Source organism: Furipterus horrens, unplaced genomic scaffold, assembly GCF_987537825.1.
Source record: "Furipterus horrens unplaced genomic scaffold, mFurHor1.1.pri manual_scaffold_15, whole genome shotgun sequence".
In the NCBI taxonomy this organism is placed as follows: Eukaryota; Metazoa; Chordata; class Mammalia; order Chiroptera; family Furipteridae; genus Furipterus; species Furipterus horrens.
Window position 1 is genome coordinate 22,726,025 of NW_028327185.1, and position 22,109 is coordinate 22,748,133.

Here is a 22,109-nt window from a genome sequence, read left to right on the forward strand (position 1 = left end):
TCGTCTTTTTCCCACGTGGATAATAAACTGTGCCAGCTATGGCTTTCTGACAGGTCTCTCTCCCACTGCTCTGTGATACCACATACATTTCGTACATGAAGACAGGTGTGCCCAGGCTCACGTTCAGTCCCACTGACCCTCCTGACCACTGTCCCTGGCAAGCTTGCCTGAAAGAGCAGTGTCTACACTGACCCCCATCAAGCAAGCTCACCGCACTATTAGTTCCATGAGTTTTTAAAATCTTTTCTGATTCTTACACTTCTTTTCTTTTGCCAAATGAAACAGTAACAGAGGAGACCCTTGTCCCAGATGTGGCCAGGCACCGCTGACTCCCACTGTGAAGTGTGATGAAACTACAGGTGCTGACAGTTCTCTGTGGGCAAGGAGTCCACCCACGGTGAAGAGCTCAGAGGACTGTTCTTCCAAAGTCACGAGCAGGCACTGGGTTCCCAGAACGGCTTCTCTGTGACTGTCTCAGCGCCCACGGTTCCCCTCTGGATGTGCTCAGGCAATGACAGCAGACGCATAATACCGATGTCCGCTGTGAAACTGCTCTGCATCCTGGCCACGAGCCTTCTTCCTCTCACACTGCTTCCTTATGGCCTCATTTTCTTTCTGGCTCCTGCTTTCGCTCATTGTTTGGCGATTAACATACAAACTTAACAGTGCACAAGTCCACTATTTCAGGTAAAGAGCAGCATACCACAGGGCCTTAGATCCCTCCTGTACTTGACCCCATCATGACCTCCCCCCCCCCAAACACAAACACTATCCTTACTTCCAAAACCAGATTTGTCTTGCTGTTTTTGAACTACAATCATAGGATGCACTGTTTTGTGTTTGCCTTCTTTCCCTCAATATTATGTTTATAAGGGTTATCAGGTGGCATGTCACTGAGGTCACCTACGTATGTCCCTTTATGATACTTCATCACTCCATTGTTGATGTACTCGGTGTTGCCTGTTCTGGAACATTCCTAGACATCGCCTGGTGCACGGTCATACCCTTCCGCTGGGTATCTACCACTTGAGGACACAGTTACTGAGTCATAAGGTTTATGTAAGTAAAGCCTTAGCAGATCATGCCAAATGGGTTTTCATGGTGTGTTGTACTATTTTTCCTATTATCTTTAAAGGCAGGCCTCATGTTTACATGACATTTGCCAAGCTCTTTTTACTAGCTTAAAGCACTGTTCCTTTAGAAAAAGCAAAATCATAATATCACCAACATATTTAAAGAACACATCACCTTTCTGATAAAATGACTGGAAGCCAGGAGCTGAGACATAAAGGACACTGACAAAAACTTGAAGTGCCGCAGCTGCTTGCTGGTGTGAGTGTCTACGTTAAAAACCTGCAGCATTTCCTCTTGTGAGTCGCTCTTATTAGACACAGCTTTGGGAACAGTTTCTGAAAGAGAGCAACAAAACAAGTGACCATAGTCACCTCTGACCTGAATCTTTACTGCCGATATAGAGAAATGCGATACAATTTCCAGAAAGCTATTTGTTAATCTATTACACCCAGTTTTCCCTCTTCTAAATTAGTGAAGATATGAATATAATTACCAAGAGAAATAAACAAAAAACCAGGGCAACTGAGACAAGCAAATGGAAGACAAAAATATTATAAAAGGAGTCTTTACTTGTTGGCATACTCAATTTCCAAAGCCTCAGAGGCATTTACTTGGTGATCCACAACAGATTGAAGTCTTTAACATTTAATTCTAAAAAGCTGAAGATGTCCTAACACTTTATAGAATTCCATGTTCAAATGGCTCTAATATTAAAGGGCTGGGTCCTGGCTGGGTGGCCCAATGGGTTGGAGAATCGGCCCATACACCAAAAAGTTGTGAGTTCGACCCCAGTCGGGGTGCATACAGGAGGAAACCAATGTTTCTGTCTCTGCCTCCCCCGACCCCTTCCTCTCTCTCTTAAATCAATAAACATATCCTGGGGTGATGATTAAAAAAAAAAAAGGGTTGGGGTGCAGTGGTTGGGGTCCAGGGTGGGCTACTGAAAACCACTGTCCCAGAGTGACTCAAAATGAAGACTTCTTAGCATGTTACCACACACAGCTCTCGGCACCTTCCAATCTGTCTGTCCCTCAGTCGCCCGTAAGATGAGGAAATCACTGCCTGGCCAAGAGGGGAAGACGAGGCCAACAGCCGGCCACACAGAACAGGCCCCACAGAGTCCTTGGACTTTCTAAAGCACCTTGCTGTTCTGCTCTGAAGGGCACAGAATTAAGAACATGCAACACACCAGCCAATGTCGCTGGTGCTGCAGATTTCCTCTGAGGCTCCTATACACAGGGAAGTTCTTATCTGTAGTTAACACTACTGTGGTAGCTACTTGCTTTTCTTCTTGTAAACGTCTTCGCAGATAATTTTAATGGGATGCTAAGATACAGCTAATAAGGCCCCGGTAACCTGCTATCAGTTTACCCTAATTCATCCTAGACACTTGGAACACGCCCCAGCCAACACGTCAGCACAAGGGCACGGAGCTCCAGACGCCAATGCGTGAGGAATGGCCAGCAGAAATCCTACTTACCCTTTCTTTCCGTAAAGATTTGAGAAGGTACACATTCGTATACCCAAATGAAAAGTTATTAACTCACTTTAAAAATTCCTCCTCAAGGTGCTGTCTGGGTTCTAAGGGTCACCCGCGGGTCTCTGCATCTCCCGAGCCTTCAGGCTCGGCAGTGACAACTCCGCGTTCAGGCTCACCTTCTTTCTCCTCTGGCAGCTTTGTCAAGTACTGGAGGATGTTCATCAAGCTCCGTATCTGATGCTGGACACTAAATTCACAACAAACTGAAATCCAAAATTCAGTGTCCGCTTCTAAAATAGCATCCTGTATAGAGAAGAGACATAGGTAATAAAACCAAACCTATCAAATTTGTCAATTAATAAGTACAGATAAAGGAAATGTCTTAAAATATTTCTTAGCACACAAAGTCACTGACATGTTCCTTAAGTCACAAGTGTCACCAGAAGAATGCACTACCAAGCTCCTTACATAAAAAGCCAATTGATGAGAATTACGTGGGCACAAGGCCAGGATAATCTGCCCACTGATCTCCGGCAGAACTGAACAGACTGCTCTGCACAGCATGGGTCGAGGTCTGTGAAGTCATCTAAACACAGTCCTCCCTCCCAGTTCTATCCTCGTCCATCCCAGCAGGGATCCTCACACAATAACCTGTGTCTCACTGATTTCAATGATCTGACATGCCTCCCTGCCCCCTGAAATGCCTTCAAAGCCACTTTCACAAAACACAGTTCAATGGCTTTACAGCTGCACTCTGTCTGGCTTAAAGCAGAACCACCCAGCAGGACACCAGACCTGCTTCTTAGAAAAGGCAAACCTTCTTTTTTTTAATTTTTTTTATTTTGACAGTACTTTTATTAAAGCTGGGGACAGTGAAACAAGGAAGGACTTAAGACAGAAGAAGCAACAGGAGAGAGACGAGGCGTGGCTGCCCTGGCTTTCCAGAAATGCTATGGGAAAGCAATGAGCCTAGGCGGGGCTGCTGTGGCTCACTGCAAAGCCAGAGTAAAGGGGCCTTGGAGACAGGTTCACGGGGTCAGCCTGGGGCGAGCTGCTGCTGCCCATTGCTCTTCTGGTTGCAAGTCTTGTGGGGACCACTCTCACTCTGAAAAGGATTTAAGAAATCTCCCCCCATTTCGCTATCATCCCTTGGAGTGCCCGGTTGATTACTCAGGCTCATATTATTGGGAGAATTCTTGGAAATACTGTCTATATCTCCTGAGCCTAAAGAGCCATTCATGTGATGTGACTCCATTCCTCCTAATCCACCCATGGGTCCATCTGAACCAGGGCCCATTGGAAAATTAGGCCTGTTAGGCCCAGGAGGTACTGCATTCATTTAAGTATACATGTTGTCTCCCGAGTTGGTTGAATCTGCTGGACTAGGCATGATGGGTGTTCCTGGTGGCCCTCCACCTCCCGGAGGACCTACATAATTAGTTAAAATATTTAACTAATTAATTAATTATTTAAAAAAAAAGAATAATACATGAAAGGGTGAGGCAGGAGAGCTTATGTGTACGACCCATGGGCATGGACTTGGGGAGGGGATTGTTGGGGAAGGGGGGTGCTGGCGGAAGGGAGCAAAGGGGAAAAAATTGGAACTATTGTAACAATATAATCAATAAAATATACTTAAAAAAAAAAAAAAGAAAAGGCAAACCACCCTCAGGAGATGTCTACTGCTACTGAGGAATTTTGAAGAATGACACCACCACCTTTAAAAGCGATTCTGAGCAAGCACTGTTATAATGCACATTAACCATTATATCAGCCCCATTTAAAATGGAAAATGTCACAAAATCTGTGGGAAACATCATCTTTCTCTCTTACCCACACCCTATAGTCTGACCTTTTCGCCGTAGGCAGCCGCCAGCACTGTTTTAGTGACGTACTGTTCAAAAAGTAAGGCAAGGAGAACCCAGAGGAACCTTTCTGCGCCGAGGGTGTCAACGAGCTGAACCAGGACGGGCAGGCGCCTGTGCTCTGGCACGTGGGGCAGCGCATCCACAAACACGTTCATGATTTTCACCGCGACATCTTCCACGTTTCTCGTGACTTCTCCAGAGTCTCCACCATCAGACTGCAGAGTGGCAAGTGGGTCATCATGTAGGAACATGTAACCCCCACCCCCCAAAACAAGCGTTAAGTGGCTAGGACAAGGCCTTCCTACAAGCCCAAAGTTATCAAAAGAATTTGCATAATCAAAGACCACCAGTGAAGAGCCTTGAGTGCAGTTATGTCCCAGGCACTCTCTGGCCCTGAGGGGAGGTGCTGGATGGGAGCCCTGCCCCCAAGGAGCGGCATCAGCAACAAGACACGGGTGTGAAAAGAGAACAACAGGAAGCATTAGGTGGCAGACGGCCAAATGCAGGCCCTGAGAACACGTCTGCTCTCTGGCCATCTGAGAAGCTGCAAACTCTAGCAGGACTGATGTTGTGCTCAAGAAGAATGGGTACAACTGAGAACAGTGATGAGCACAGCAAGTCCAATGGCTTCTTTCAGAATCAAGTTCAATCCCTCCTACTCTGGTATTGGTGTTCAAAGCAGAGCTGTGCAAGAGCAGAACAACAAACGTCTCCACTCTGCTCCCCGCCAGTCACCTACATTCCAGGCTCTGCACCCTGAGCACATGCCCAGACTGTGCCGCTGCTCATGCCACCGATGGCTCTGCCGCGTCACTGGGCACGCCTGACCTTTCTGCCTCCCACTTCACCCTCCTTCCTACGGAGCCCTGGGACATGGGGCTCCTATTCTGGACTCTCCAGCACTCATCTATTCTGCCGGCATATACAATAGCAAGGCAATGCTATGTTTCTCTTTTTATAGTCACGTATCCTAACTTGCCAACGTGTCAGACAGAGAGAGTATCAATCTAATATTAAGATTAAAAGGAGACAGTGCTGAATACGGCTATCCCTGGAAAGGTCCATCGATAACAAGGCCAACAACAATGGAGATAAACAGAAAACTCAAGTAGATGACCGACCTCTTTCATCTTCGAGGCCACTTTTTAGTTTCAAACCGCCCACTCCTTACTGGCAGAGCCTGTGCCCTGCTCGTTTCTTTGAGTACTTAGCTCTTAAGAGAGTGCTTGGGAAATGTTTGTTGACTTGCATATTACCAACTTTGCCACTGTAGCTCTAAAACTTCTTATCCTCATTGACCTACACAAGGGTATTATCAAAATGATGCAAAGTCCTGAAATATATAGTATGTTTATATTCACTGTGTCAGAATAATCTCAAGACACTTTCGTAGTTATACCCTTGCGGAATGCATGTTTATTTATATTCTTGGAAAAGATATTATTTCCAAGTTACTTCTTAGCTTCACCATCTAAAATTTAAGAGGCACAAAATAGGTGAACATTTCAGAAAGGTTTTTAAATGTCATTCATTTACTACTATTCAAATTTCATACTATGTAAAAACTTAAAAATAATACTAATGAAGACATAAAGACAGCTCACCTGAACAAGTGCTGGAATAACCATTTTCACTGTCTTGTTAATAACTTGGAAACTGTAAGTATCATCTAAACGCATGACGTTGGCGCCCATAAATGTAAAAATGGACATAATATTGTGTAGAACTTTATCCTGAAAGAAAAGACATCTTTCAACATTTTCTATTTTAAAACATCAAATATCAATGATTCATTATAACTCATCAATAAGAGAAATAGCCCAGTTTTAAAATGGGCAAAGGACCTGCGAAGATTTCCCCAAAGATGCACAGTCGATAAGCACAAGAAAAGATGCTCAACATCATCAGTCACTAGGGAAATGCAGACCCACAGACACGGCCTCACGCACTAGGATGACTGCAATGAGACAGACAGACAGTAACACGCAGCAGCGAGGGTGCAGGAAGTCAGAACCCTCCCACCCTGCTGCTGGTGGGTGCAAAACGGTGTAGCTGCTTTGGAAAATAGTCTGGAAGTTTCTCAGAAAGTGAAAGTAAGCAGATGACCCAGCAATTCCATTCCAAACAGAACTGAAAACATGTTCACACAAAACCTCGTTTACAAATGTCCACAGCAGCATCATTTTACTGTAACAGCCGAAAAGTGGGAACTTAAGTGCCCTTCAACTGACAAACATATAATCAAAGTGCAGTCTACACGTAAATGAAATACTATCCAGCCATAAAAGGGAATACTGTGATTTAAGCTTCAACACAGATGAACCTTGCAAGCACTATGCTTAGAGAAAGAAGTCAGACACAAGAACGGCCACATGTTGTATGATTCCATTTACAGACAAGGGTGGTGAGAGAACAGGGGTTCTAATGGGAGATGGAACTGCGCTGGAGCTGGTGGGTTATGATGGTGATATGACTTTGTGAACAGAGTCAAACCCCTGAACTGTACGCTTTAAATGGGCGAATTTTATGGCACATAAACTATATTTCAATAAAAACAAAGGAAAAAATATCAACGATTCTTAACCATTTCTAGATTATCAACCCTTTTGAGAACTACTGACTTTCTTTCAAAGAAAAAAAATCCCATACATGAAAACCTCGCTCATGATTTTCGTAGATCAAAAGACCCCTCACGCTCAGAGAGCCCCAGGGTGAGGACCGCTGACATAAATCTCCAATATGAAAGTAGTTTCAATCTCCCTAAAATTAAGTGATGGACTTCTATCAGGGACATGATTTCTTTAACTGAGTCACTGGTTGGAAGCTGTCTGAGGACTGACAGGGAGAGTAATTTTTCCAGCAACACTAACCCTCCCACTCCCCGGAGCGTTACAAGGCCAGGCACTGCGCTAAGTGCTGAATTGCCCAGCCGTGTCCTCACAGTCACCCTGAGAAGAAGGTTACTACTGCTCCCACTTTACAGAGAGGAGCCGAAGCTTAGCGAAATCTGTCTCAGCTGGTAAGAGGCAGGGCTGAACGCCCACCAGCACTGTTAGATCCCCAAGTCCACTGAACTCACACCCGTGAACACCCGTGCATGCTCACAGGAGGCAGAAACACCTAAGTACCTGCTGAAGTCCGTCATCACCGTACTTACAGGAAATATTCCGGCCACAGTCCCCAGAAGTAAAAGGGCGTGGTGATGAGTCTGAGGCATCTCTGAAACGCGGATGCACTGAACGATCAACTCCACATTGAACTTCTCCTCATCCAGAACGTCTACAGTGGTAAGAAGGTAACAATCTCTAGGTGACAGGCACAGTTCTACCCGAAGTGGACCACTCTCCCACCCTTCTCCTCCAACAAGGCACCAGAGCACACACATACCTTTTGGTATTCTCCCGCCATCTGGAGAAAGTTTTTGGCAGATGTTGAGCAAACAGCTGAGAATTAACTGTTTGGTGTACTCCATGTTTCCCTGCTCTGGGGGCAAAGGTTCTAAGCACCTGCAGGACCCGGAAGAGAAAGGACGGGATGTGCAAGTTGTACCATGTCAGTGATGTACTGATGATCGATGTCCAGAACACGCATTAAATAAGGAACGGCTAAAATACCGGCATTAAACATACAGTGTGTACACAAGATAGAAAATTTCTACCTCTAACTTCTTCCTCATACGGGCAGGTACTCATGTCGGATTACCTCTCCTCCCCACTGCGCTCTCCGCCAGCCTGTTTGGAATCTTAGAATTACTTTGCTTTTCAGATGAAAGAACACATCCACGACTCAATGGCATGTGCTATGTGTAATCTATTTAATAATTTACACCCAAAAAACAGAGGGGTGTCAGTCATGCCGTGTCTTTAAATACAAGTACCGCTGCTCCAGGAACATGGTGTTGAAAGCTAAGAAGCTATAAGAAGATGAAATATTGCCATTTTCAACAACATGGATGGACCCTGAGAATATTATGCTAACAGAAATAAGTCAGTCAGAAAAACCTAACAACCATATGATTTCACTCACATGTGGGATATAAAACTGAAAATCACAGACATAGACAATAGTATGGCGGTTACCAGAGGGAGGGACGATAGAAATGGGGGCCAAATACATGGTGACATAGGATGATTTGACTTTGGGTGGTGGGCACACAATACAATAAACAGGTCATGTATCACAGAAATGTACACTTGAAGCCTCTATGATCTTATTAGCCAATGTCACTCCAATAAATAATAAAATAAATAGATAAAAACTGAAAATAAATAAATCAGAGTTAAGAAGGAAAGCAGGCTGTAAGGTGAGTGAGTGGTTATTCACTACACAGCACAGGATGAAACTTAGGGGCACTGGCAATGGTATCTAAAACCATTGGTTTATGCTTTCAATGATAGTTCTTAATTTTACAGAAAAGCGAAGCAAGAAAAGAGAATGTTAAGTAATAAAATAAGATGAGGCGGAATTTGAATCCCCTTCTCTCCCAAGGCCAAAGGCATGGTCATTACCTTGACAGCAGGTTGAAAAGTGTTGGTATCAGCACCTGTGGGTTTTTGAGCTTCTTTTTGTGCTGCAGTAATTCTAGGATGAGGGTTACTCTTTGCCAGTAAGAACTTCCAACTTCCTGAACAGATTCTAGGTCTTGTGATTTTCTGGGAAACAGACACGACAACAACTTAGAAAAACAATTACTATCAGTGCTAAGAAAAAAATACACCTGATTATGTCAAACTGATTGGTATGGAAAATATCAACAATTTGGTAACATTCGACCCAGGAGCAGGAGGCTCTCCCTGCAAGCACAGCTTACTTCTGCTGCATCTTCTGCCTCCGTGTCTGCTGAATTGTGCCCAAGGACTTTGTTTTATCTGGTGGCTCTAGTTCTAGTCTGACTTGTTCAGCATTAACGGAAATCTGAAATATAAAGAAAAAATGTTGGTGATGTAACTCATGGGATAAAATTAGAGCAGTGAATGCTGATTAAAAGAGGCCATGAAAATGTCTGTTCACTTTATGCCTCCCTACGACTCTAGAGCCCAGGCCAATCGCCAAAGACCAACACCACTGAGAACTACTTACGTATTCATTTGGAAATTTTCCATATATGGATAGCTGGATAAAGATTTAAAGATAAAAAATGGGAGCATATAATACATATTGCTCTGTGCCTACATTTGTTTCCCTTAATTTATCTGAGAAATCTAAGTGAATAATGTTAAAACTCTGAGAACTATTGAATCTGGATATTAAGACTCCACCATATTCTTATCCTACTATGAATGTGTTTTCCTACAAAACAACAAAACAGAATAACGAGGTGGCTGTTCTGATGTACAGCTAGGTTTCGGTGCACGTTCCATCCAACGAGCAGGCTGTCACACACATGTGTCATCTGACAACTCCTGAAGTCAGGCACAACAAGCTGGGACCAGGTGAACACCAGGCCACCACGCATTCCGACCCCTGCACAAACCAGGCAGATCCCCTAACATGAGTAAATTACAAACTAACACACATGCCCAACCTGGTTAAAGCCACAAATAGTTCATACACTAAACATATTGATGAAGACTTCTTATTTTGATTTAGCACTTCCCTATGACCAAAGCTTCTGTGGTTTTGTAATGGTTACATTTGACTTTCTAAAAGCATTGCACAATGGAGGACGGTTAAACGTGGTGCTACTTGGAAGAGAACAAACATTAATAAATAAATTATAAACCATTTGCAACTTACCCCTTTAAAAACACTGCTAATAGTCTGAGCACAATGGGTATTTTTACAGTTCACTAATAAGTCAAACAACATGTGCAAAAGCTTCTGCTGAACTTTTTCATCTGATATAGCTGCAAAAAATGGCTTTGTAATCTAAAGGAGGTAGAAAAAAGGCTATTTAGCTCAATGAACAAACTTGATTTCCAAAGACAATCTTTATATCATTCTCTCACAATGTAAAACTGTCCTCAATTTTGTCAGTTAAAATGCAATACTTCTTAACAATCCATGTGCATCATTCAGTCTTGCAAAATGGGTCAAATAAATCAAATTCCTTTAAAACATGTCCAGTCTACTTCATCTTATCCAAGTAAAACATTACACGTTTTTTTAAAGCTTGAAAGTGCCTCAGTTTCTGAAAGAAGTCACTGACCTTTTCGAGGGCTGAAATCTGAACAGTTGGCATTCCTGCAAAAAGTTCCTTTGTTGTATGCATGGCTTTTATAAATACATCCAGACTCTTTGGGTCCTTATGTAAAAGAGAAGCTGAATATTCATTATATTTCCCCAGAGTGAGATGCAAAACAGTGGCCTCATCTTTCAGGACAGCTGTGGGCTCCTTCTGGGTCTTTTCCAACAGTTGTTCAATCACAGGCAGTAACTGAGAAAGCACCATCTGAAGTGTGCAGAATTTATTCATAAATAGTTATTATACTGACATGTTTTTGCTTGCCCTAACAAAAGACCTCGAAAGAGATCGTGTTGGAAGACTGGGAGCTTAGCCCAGAGAAAAACTCCAATAATGACGACCTCTTGGACATGATTAATCCAATCAAGCACTAAGGTCCTTTCTGGTGGCTTTGTCTATAACAGTCAAAAGCTCTAAACCCTTCAGAGATGAGTGGTGAAATCTGTGAGTGTCCTGAGACCTTTTGAAACCAGGAAAAACAAACTAAACAGAAGGGTTGGACTATAAAAATAAATTTTAGCTTTCTCTAAACACTGCACTCTCCCAAACAAAGTTTCCAACTTGATATAATCAGTATGTGAAGTTTTTAATAACTAAACCAGGTGCCAGCCAAATATGGCTTGTGGGCCAGAGCTAGAGGACCGTCTGTTTTGTAAATCTGGCTTCTGACACAAAGCCAGGCCTGTCTGTTTACCTACTGTCCCTGCTGCTACCGCCACACAAGGCAGAGCTCAGCAGCCGCCAGCGGCTGTATGACCCGCAGAGCCTAAGTTATTTACTATTCAATCCTTCAGGGAACAAGATGGTCACTTATTAAACTAGACCAGGGATGACACAGAGCTGATAAATGCCATCTGTTTGCTCCTACCAGGAAAATTCAATCAAATGGTTTGTACCCAGTTGTATCCGTGTTAGTAAATCTCCATGCTGCGGTCAGTCCGAGACTGATGAAGCGCACAGCCATTTGGACATTTTCCTCTGCAACCAGCACACTTGCTACATGAACTAAGCTCTCATAACCTCTCTCTTTTGGACTACAGGTTCCCATGACAACGTAATGAAAGCTATATGTTCCAACCCCCTGAAAAGTATACAACCACATATATTTAAAAAGTGAGCAAATGGTTTTCAAATGCTCAGTTTTATGAGGGGGGACCCCTACAAAAAAAAAATTTATTTTTTAAAACTTGTGTATTTATTTTAATATGTTCCAACTTCAGTCACCTTCAAGCTCTCTCCATTGGATGTAACACACCTATCGAGACGCTCTGTCCACTGCCCAAAACAGTTTTGAACTCATCAGTTCTGACACATTTTAGTGCCTCTGCGTTTGTTTCACCTCTTCCACATCGGCAAAGCGTTTCCCTGTGAGGACTTTCTTTTATCCAGGGTAACAAAAAAAAAGTAGCTCGGGGCGAGATCGGGTAAATAGGGACAGTGGGACATGGGAGTCATGTCATTTTTGGTCAAAAACTGCTGAACATTCAGCACAGTGTGGGCAGGTGCGCCCACAGATGACCCAACATGAAATGGGCAAACGCACTGAAAGTCAAAAAACCTCGGTGAAGCCTCTCACAACAACGCCAGCCGGTGCACTGATCCAGCTGGGTTCCTTGAGCACTCACCTAGCGGGGGGGCCTGTACTACAAGGGCCCGCATTCCAGAAGATAATTCCGGGTTTTCTTTGCCCCCCCCCCCCCCACCCAATGTCCGAACACGTTATCCTGTAGAGGATTTTCACCAGAAGAACACACGCAACCCTACAGGTTTTCCAGTGTGCCTTCAGTGTTTCTCCCCATGTGACGCTGAAGTTCATTTAAAATCAAGTCAGTGATTAGACAGAGATAACATGCAATTTTAAAATGGAAAGAAACACACCATTATTTGCTTTTTGTTTCCTATCTTCTTCTTCCCCACAACACTTCCCCTCCCAAGTGAAGAAGAGCATTTTCCCTGAGCGCACACAGGTGCCCCTGTGCGGCCTCGCATGTGTAGCAGCGACTCCCCTGACCCACAGCGACACCGCATGGAATGCAGTCGCCTGACACCGCACTCACCTCACTGTGGACTCCCTGAAGCACTTTCATCAGATCTTTGGCAACGTAAGACGGGCAACTAGATACACAATAAAGCAGGTTTTTCAAAGTTTCAGACAACTTCTGATGAGATTTTGGTTTCTTTTCTCTCTGCAATTCCTCAAATAAGGTAGCCAAATCCTAAGATACCAAAAAAGACAATAAGATAAAAAGGAGTTATGCAACTATGAAGGTTAAATGTACTAAATATGGAGGGTCATTCTTCATTTCCCCTTGAAACCTTAATAGGCAAGGACATTCGTCCCCCTCAGTCAAGACAAGACACTGACTGATCTTCCAGCAGATGTCTTTTAAAAATGGGGACTAAGATGGCAGGTATTGACCTATCAGTTTCTAAATTCAGAGACTGAACTCAGTCAAAATCCCTGCAAAGCCAAAGTCAGGAGAGGAGGAAACCATCCATGCGTACACACAGGCGTGTGCACATGCGACCCCGTTGCTGAGGAGCTACCTGAACGATGTAGGTGGCATCCGAGGTGATCTCCTCTGCTTTGGGCACCACGTGCTCTATCACCATGTGGAACGGGGATGCCACTCCACTGAGGGCCTGCAGACAGTGAACGGCCGCCCTCCGCACTTCCTTTATGGGGCTTCCCAGGTTAAGCAGCAGAGATGCCACCACTGAAACCAAAGGGAAAAATACTTAAGTAACAATTTAAAAAAAGGGAATAGTTCAAAATTTAAATAATACTCAAAGGTACGTGATGAAAAGTTTTACTCCCCACTCAAACACCCTCCCTGAAGACTGTTCACTGTCTATTTGTTTGCTCTTCTAGGTGAATGCTAAACATATGCCGGTGAATTCCTTTGAAAATACACAAATGGGAGCAGAGAACAGATAAACCCTTCTGCAGAAGCCACTGTCACATCTCAAAACATTCTGCAAGTGTTTTCCTCACAAAACGAAATTAAATCATTCTTTTCAAGTTGTACAGGTCTCCAATGATTTTCCCTGTTTTTAAATCCAGTACCTTACTAGAGAAAGTTTAGGCTGATTCTAGACTTTGGCATTGAACCTGCTGCCAACACCCCTGCACACACACCCTCGCAGAAGCACGTGGAGGAAGGTACCTACTTGTGCATCGTGCTCGGCAAAGATTTTGTCCTGAACTGATGTTTACTGTGACTTTACTTCCAATGCATAAATTTTAGTCCATTTTTTCTTCTAGTTTTGTATGTTGTTTAGAAAGGCCCTCCCTACTCTGAGTGAATTTAAAGTATCGATCTGTACATTTAGAGATCATATGTACTCCATGATTTTTGCTAATATTAGAGCTAAGTTTTTTTCTGTGAAATCTGGGAGTTTCTTCTGAGTAGTGAGGCTTGAGTCAAACTTTTCAAATGTTTCCAAAAAGCTGGCCAGACACCCTACTGAGCAACCCACCCACGAAGCCCACAGATCTGAGTGTCACCTTTCCCTAAAACTTCTACTTCTGACAGCTAGGACTTCCAGAACCACGTTCGGTAACAGTGAACAGTTTAATAGGAATGCTTTTGCTTCCCCAGCTATGCAGTGGAAATATCAGTTTCTGACTTGAGAAGTATTTTTATCATGTTTCTCAAGATTTTGCTGTCACTTAATCAGAAATAATTACCAATTTTTATCTAATGATGATTTTTCTCCTTCAACACTGATATGGCCAATTATGTTATTGTGAACCAATTCTGTATTGTTGAAGTGAACTCTATTTGGGCACATGCTTAATTTTTAAAAAATAGACTGCTGAACTAATTTGCAAATATTTAGGATTTTTGCACTATTAAAACCCTGGCTTACTGTTTTGTCTGTCAGTGGCAATTTTCAATGCTATGCTCACTTTAGACAAAGGATCTGGAACCCTGCCTTTGTTCCACGCCCTGCCCAGCCCAGAAGCATTGAAGAGCTAACAGAATGCATCTGTGAGGGCAACTGGATTGTGGGGAGGGGGGCTTCTTGAAAAGCTGTCTCTGGGATAAGAGACATCTAGTTTCCTTTTATGGTAACTAGTTATTATATTTCATGCTTTGTACTGAAGCACATTTTGTTGGTTTTAATTTTCTAGAATTGATCCATTCTATATTTTCCACTCTAGAATGCTAAGAGCTTCACAGCTTCCAAACTTTTCTGAGGTGCATACGAAAGCTGGAAATCCTTCCTGGTCTCTGCAACATTAAATTACAAAATAAAGTCAGAAACAAACAACTGAGCCACACTGGCCAGGGCTCTATATTAATATAGACCAATGCTTATGAGATATTAAGTAAAAAACTAAAGTTAAAAAATGTACAGGAAGTTCTCATCAAAATAAATCTTTTTTAACTTTTAAAAAAATCTACCTAAAACAGGGGCTGCAATTTTATAGTAAGTAGTGGACAAATAAATACATTCATAAGATTTTATTTTGTAAGTAAAACTTGAATTTATTATATCTACTTTACCTTATATTTGATAAAATATTGGTTACAACTATAATTACATGCTCCTCCAAGGAGCTAATGAAAGACAAACATTGAGAAATAGTTCTATGAAAAGTTTACGATCATTCACTTTGCTTTCACAAAACATTTATAAAGAGCAACTTTGGAAGTAATAAATAACCAAGAACATCTCCAAATTTCCCAAGGGCCACTCATTCTTCTGACAGTAAATTCATTCCAGTCTGAAGCACCAAGGGCATCCATTGTCAATCAACTCTCGCATCTTCAGTCACTATGGGGACCTCTGCCAGGGCCTCCCATTTGTCAATAGCTTCATCAACTGCATGAAATTCTGTATGTTTTACAAAATCTGCAGTTTTACTTAATCAAAAATACTAATTTTATTTTGGGGGGTTTCATAATGGGTACCCAATCTGAAATGACTTACATGTGGTAAAAGAAATTAGCCCAGGAGGGCTGTCTGAGTGGAGACCCACTTTGTAAGTAGTCAGTTAAATAATGAGTTACATATATTATGATGGTTTGGATTAATCACCTACCACTTCCATCATCTGGTTTAGTGAGATCTTGCAACTGACATTTATAACGTAAAAGCAATACTTAGAAGTAAACAGATATAATTTATATATGGGGGGGGGGATACAATACTCTATTTCCAAAACTATAAAAAAGAAATTCTCCAAGCTACAACCCACACGAAGCACACACAGAGAAAGCCATAAGAGCCGGTCATAACAGAACATACAACGCTCTGGGCGGTACCTGGAGAGGACGTGGAAGCCAGCTGGGCTCTACACTGTGGCTTCTGGGAGGTCAGCATTGCACAGCCCATGTAGAGGGCTTCAGTCTGGAGCACTGACTTCACACTGCAGTTCAGGGGATTTGAAAGGCTAGACCCATAGGTCCATAAAACAGAAAAGAACTTGAATAACTGAAAAACATCTTCTAGATGCACCTAAATTAAAAAACAAAAACAGCAAAGCTTAATTTTTACTAAATGTAATAGCGTACAACTATAGAATACAAATACTTTACTACAATATTTTGCTTTGTCCAATCACATAAACTTATTCTACACTTGGTATTTTAGTAAACTCGCAAGTATGTAATGAATTCAGAGGGCTGATACCCAGAGGACTCGCTGTAACTTTGCACTTGAACACATTTAACAAACAAACAAAATGAGGACGTGAAGCAGAACGTTGAGACAAGAGTGATGGTGGGGAAGCACCATTAAGGAAGTCCTTCAAAGGTGCGGTGAACAACGTCAGCTGTGTCAACTGCTGCTGAGAAGTCAAGTCGGACAAGAACAAAGAACTGACCTCCTGGCAGCATGGAGGCAGCTGTGTTGTGACGAAATTTCCTAGTTGAGTGACTCTGCTGGGCTAAATCACCTCTCTCAACACCAGTCCCTGACTGGTCATGGTATTAACCAACCAAGCAGACTGAGCTGTTATGGTCAAACATGTGGAGAGGCCCAACACAAGAGGAGGCATGTGGCAATGTTAGTCTGTCAAACCTATTGATTGGGGTCAAGATTACCAACCTGCTTTACAGGGCTTATGCTGATCATCATGTGCTCTCTACTGTTTACAAGTCCACTTTCATTCAAGACTGTCCTGACTAAGAGAGCCTGTGATACCCTGAAGGGAAGAGCACGCCAGAAAAAGAGCCCGCACCTTGATGAAAAGCTTCATCAGCACCCTGAAGTGAGCGGTGTCAGCCCCGCGGAGTATCGTCTCAAAGAGCCCGAGGAGCAAGCGCAGGTAGTCTCTGCCGTCTGCCTCCAGCCGGTCGGGGTTCCACCACACCCCATCTACGTGGGTGGGACGAGAGAGACGACGCATGACTACGTGAGTGCTCTGCTGGGGCTTGCATTCAACAAAAGAACAGTCGTGGAGCCAAGAGCTCGGTTGTCCAGGATATCCCATTCAAAAGAGTCCCACCTTGTCCTACCTTTAGGAAAAGATTCAGGAGCCTTTAGTGCATAAATAAAATTTTTCAGCAAAAGCACGAGTAACACCGAGTCCTCCACGGCAATCCGCTGGGCGGCGTTGACCTGCTGTATGTAATGTGCCCACAGCGGCGCTGGGATCGCCCTGTCCATCGTCAGTTCAGAATGCCATTCCGGGGACATTTCCTGAAACAGCAAAGGAACAAAATGGCACAGATTCAAAGGAGTTCTGGCAATGGGTCACGCAGGTGGGCAGCAATGTGTGTATGACTGGGTAATACGCACAACTCTGTGTGCATGTGCGTTTAGGTGCGAGAATAACTTTAATTAAATTTTTAAAGAGGTCTAACACCATTCACAAGAAATAAGAAAACCATGGCTTCATATTTATCTGTTCTCCTAAAACACCATCCCTAAAAACAAACATTATTCACATATATTGTGTGTCTCAAACAGCACCTTTCTAAACAGAAAGAGTTGGATTTCTAAGAGATCCTTAACAAGACTTCTTATTTCACGTTTTTACGCTTATCTGAAGAAGGTACATTATAAAATCTCCAAACTTACTGATGAGTCTAAACAAGCAGCAAACTGTTAAGATATTCAGAAATTATACTGCAAATGCCAAAAGAAAGCATGAGAAAAGGTGTAGGAAGATGACCAACAGGACTGCATACAGGCACGAGCAGAGTAATTACTGGGAAGAAAATCAGCCCAAAGCCAGACGTACGAGATGCTGTCCTTAGTGAGGGACTTTTTGGCTCAAAGTGCTGCCACAGCCAGAAAGATGCTCATGACTCTCAGAAAGGGGATTAAATATAAATAATATAAAACCACCTGTATCTATGTATATATAAAATACACAATCTGTCCACACTTTTAACACTGAGAACAAATACAGTTCAGTTTTCACACTTTTACAAAAAATCACAAAGTTAAAAAGGACTTCTCTGGGCAACTTTTTAAAAGAGGAAGAATTATTCCTTTAAAGTTTATATAACTTGAGTTACCAATGGCCATGACCAGAACTTATAAAATTCTGAGGATATATGTAAATGTGAAAAGAATGTGATTCATTTAGCAAATCCTATGGGGAGCCCTCTGATGTTTGGAGGACAAATAAAAACAAAATGCTATTATATATGGCAGATACAAAAAGAAATAATCTTATTACCTCCAACTGTGATACTAGTAAAGATGTAAAGTAGTAACTTAGTAACTTAGTAACTCAGTAGGCTGGTGAGAGCCAAATCTAATGTAATGTTAAAATAATACAAAAGATCTGTTTTTAGTAAATAAGCACATGCGGAATATTTTGTTCAAGCACTGACACACCTAGCAAATTCTTCATCACTAAAGGCAGTTAGGTATAGCTTGGATAATTAATCCCAATAATGATGACACAGACACAAAACACTGCAACCCTCAAATTCTATAATTTAATTTTCTGCGAAAGGAAGAGAGCGCCTTATTCACCCACTACTGCTCCCAAGGCTGCTTCCTGGTCACTCCAGACCCAAACCCCCTGCCCCACGGCCTCTAGCACTAGCTCTGCCCTGACCCCCAGGCCAGGCCCTCATGATGCTTCACTGACTTTCCAGGGACGTTGACTCCTTACCACAGCAGTAATGACACCTTCGAGCTTCTTAATTTTTTTCTGCAACAAGCCAAAGACTCTTATCGCAAACGGAAAGTGAGTTTCTTTCAAAGATGAACAACAAGAGACGAGCACTGCCAGGATCACGTGTGAAGTCACTTTCTGATTCAGGCTATAGCACTCCTTCTCCCCCACGCTGATTAAATCCTCCACCTGGAAAACAAGCATTGCCCATTACTGGTCAATCTTGGTTTGCACCAAACAATTTTCACTACACCTCGGGCCTCGCTAGATAGTATGTGTTTTACATTTAAAGTTAGATGACAAATATAGAGCCTTACAAAAGTAGTAAGCACTGAATTCTAAATAATTATAAAAAATAAGTAATTTCAGAAATTATAATGAACATAATTGTGCTTGCCAACTGGATATGTTTTTAAATTGCATACCTAATACCTTTATAAAGGTATATTTACTACAGCAAAAGAAATTTTCTCATTTAGATATCTTGCTATTTTAACAAAAATATAACTAATATTTTAAATGAGGGGGAAAAGGTGGTGAAAAAGTACTCATTCCTACTGGTCCAATATAAAACCACAATGAAATAAATTATATAAAATGTTAAGTATTTCAACAATCGGCAGAATATACATTATACATAAAGAAAAACAAAATACTCAAGAATGCAAGTTATAAAAAAAAAAAAAAAAAAAGAGAAGGATCTACTAAAGCAAACACCAAGAATCTAAGATCACAAGAAGGAAACCTAGGGGTTGGACTTGAACAGCATCCCTACCATCTTCAGCATTGAAGAAGGATCCCCTGATTTTATATTGTCAGCCAACAATTCAATCATCCTCTGATTTGCTACACCAATTAGTTTTCCTGTCTTTGTACTTTTAATCACATTTTCAAGAGCTGTAAAAAAAGAAAAAATTAAACACAGGGCCCTGATGTCACCAACACTTGCTTAAAGAATCATGTACAGTAAGGAATATAAGAAAAAATTTTACACTTTTCCTATAAAGGGTTGCTTTTTATTTTTCCTTTTGTCCAATTCTGAATTTGTCTGTGGGTCGGTTTCTTTCTCATTGTATATTTTATCTTAGCAAAAAAATTTTAAACCTTGACATAATACACATGATTTCAAATAAGTACAGCCGATTTCTTATATTTATCTTCTTTTTGAAGTGTTACCTGTTCATTTCTCCTAATGAGCAGCTGAATTTCGTACCTTCTTTCCAGCCTCTCAGCAAAGGATGCAGAGAGCAAAGCCCTGAGTTGGATAAGTAGAGAGCGATTTTCGTTTCAGCAGACTCCAGATCATCACTGCCAAGGACCATGAAGGGAAGCAGGTGCACCACTACCTGATTCGCCAATTCATCCTTTCCACTCAGCATCTCTTCTTGAACTATTATGTCTGTTGCCAATTCAAGTACCTCATACCTAAAAGATACAAAAGCACATTTGGCTCAGAGACACATTAGAGACTTCAATTCAGCAAGAAATCATCATTACACTGTTTCAGCAAACATTTTTTTTTTAAATAAATCACATCAGGATAACTATAACATAAAACACATCACACTATATATCTTAACTCTACTAGAAATCAAGAATTTACTCATAAGTTCAAAAAACAGCTGAACACATACTATTTGCTAAGAATTAGATATGATAGATATAAAAACCTTTAAGACACACCTCTTCCTCTAAGGCGCTTAAGGCATTTTTCCATGCAAAAAGCTTAGGTGCCCAAGATAAAATAACCAACCCTGGCCAGGTGGCTCAGTTGGTTGGAGTGTCGTCTTGTACACCAAAAGGTTGCAGGTTCGATTCCCCGTCAGGGCACATACCTAGGTTGTAGGTTCAATCCCTGGTCAGGGAGTATATGAAAAGTAATTGAATGATGTTTCTTTCTCTCTCTCTCTCTCTCTCTCTCTCACACCCTTTACTTCTAAAATCAATAAACATATCCTCAAGTAAGGGTTAAAAAACAAGAAAATGAAATAACCAGAGCTCATCAAACACTTACTACAGAGGTATCATGTCCTTCTGAGCTTATTTTATATTTAATATATTTTTAAACTGTTAAGTAATATATTATCTGTGTAAAACAAAACCCAAATATATATTTACTCAATAGAAAATGAAAGTTCTTTCCCACCCTACTTTCCAGATTTCGGTGTATCATACATTATATACTTCTTTTTCTAATTTATTAAGAAAAATTTCAGATGTAATTTCATAAGTATAATGAACCCACACAAATGCAAAGGAAATTTTTATAATGCAAGAATGTCACATTAAGATCCATTTCATTGCCATGATCAAAGTGTCATGTAACTAAATTTTAAGTTGCAAATATGAAAAGCAAAAGAAAAAAGATAACGATGAGTTTGATATAAGAATTTCACCAATTCAAAACAGTATGAGGAGAAATGAATACATACCATGTCCTACTTTTTGAAAGGTCTGCTCTTTGAAAGAGATTCAGAAGATTTGAAACAGTCACTTCTGATGTAAAATGCCTCTTGAAAGTCTAGAGGGAAAAGAAATGTCCTGTGAATTTTTACTTATTTCAAATATATATGGTGCTTTTCAAATGAACTTTAAAATTTAATAAATTATAAAGAATTTATCTTCTAGAAATCCTCGTATAATTTAAACATTTTATAAGAGGAATTTCTCAAAAGTGGCACCCATGAGCCTATTTTCCATGACCCCAGGGTGAACTCCAGAGCTCTTTTCCTTTCTGAAGAACTTCCTCATGAGCTTTTCCCCACCAGGCTTATGCCTGCGCTCTCAAGAGAACAAATTTCCAATGTCAGAAAAATTTTCAAATATGTTCCTGCCCAGAGCAGGGAGTCACATGAGAAGGGCAAGAAAATATTTACCAAGAAATGTGCATGTCAGTGAACAGCCCATTTACTTACCTCAAAAGCATTTAGAGCTGACAAAACGACGTCTATACTATCATCACCTAATCGGGTTAAGACAGCTTCTTTTATGAAAGATTCATCAATACTCTCCTGAGCAAGAAAAGAAGAATTAATGTAGTTATTGCTAAAACCTTATACAACTTTACACTGAAAAGGAAGCTTGGTTTTGTGAAAAGCACGGCGGGATACTCACTGAGGAATGCAGGCTCTGCTCTGAATGGAAGGTCACACACCCTCAGCTCACCTGCACTGAACTAGGTAATCTCTAAAGGGTCTTTTTATTTTAGATGAGTAATTGTCCAGCATGAACCTTTTACAGTTTCCCTTGAAAATACAATATGTATAATCTAAATATAGTTCTTGTATGAAGGGGCTGATCGTACTAAAATGAGAGCACCCAGGACTGAGAGTACATAGGTGTGTCCTTACGTAAGTTCCTCAGCCTTTCTTGATCTCACTATTCTCATCTGTAAAACAGAGCTGATAATAACAC

At 41.5% G+C, this 22,109-nt stretch overlaps 1 protein-coding gene across 1 annotated transcript in view; it reads right to left on the bottom strand.

Moving 5' to 3' along the window:
* Positions 1-22,109, bottom strand: part of HEATR1 (HEAT repeat containing 1) — a 46,217-nt gene that overhangs the window by 9,291 nt on the left and 14,817 nt on the right. The window contains exons 13-32 of the mRNA XM_090263347.1: positions 21,611-21,706; positions 21,128-21,216; positions 19,909-20,120; positions 19,471-19,592; positions 18,693-18,884; positions 17,077-17,260; positions 16,800-16,936; positions 15,883-16,075; positions 13,154-13,323; positions 12,664-12,822; positions 10,571-10,813; positions 10,159-10,290; positions 9,233-9,336; positions 8,931-9,074; positions 7,810-7,928; positions 7,580-7,701; positions 6,027-6,155; positions 4,407-4,637; positions 2,731-2,857; positions 1,249-1,409 (exon numbers count right to left, since the gene is read on the bottom strand). Coding sequence (XP_090119473.1) covers positions 1,249-1,409; positions 2,731-2,857; positions 4,407-4,637; positions 6,027-6,155; positions 7,580-7,701; positions 7,810-7,928; positions 8,931-9,074; positions 9,233-9,336; positions 10,159-10,290; positions 10,571-10,813; positions 12,664-12,822; positions 13,154-13,323; positions 15,883-16,075; positions 16,800-16,936; positions 17,077-17,260; positions 18,693-18,884; positions 19,471-19,592; positions 19,909-20,120; positions 21,128-21,216; positions 21,611-21,706 — 3,066 coding nt within the window. The remainder of the gene's footprint in view (positions 1-1,248; positions 1,410-2,730; positions 2,858-4,406; positions 4,638-6,026; positions 6,156-7,579; positions 7,702-7,809; positions 7,929-8,930; positions 9,075-9,232; positions 9,337-10,158; positions 10,291-10,570; positions 10,814-12,663; positions 12,823-13,153; positions 13,324-15,882; positions 16,076-16,799; positions 16,937-17,076; positions 17,261-18,692; positions 18,885-19,470; positions 19,593-19,908; positions 20,121-21,127; positions 21,217-21,610; positions 21,707-22,109) is intronic.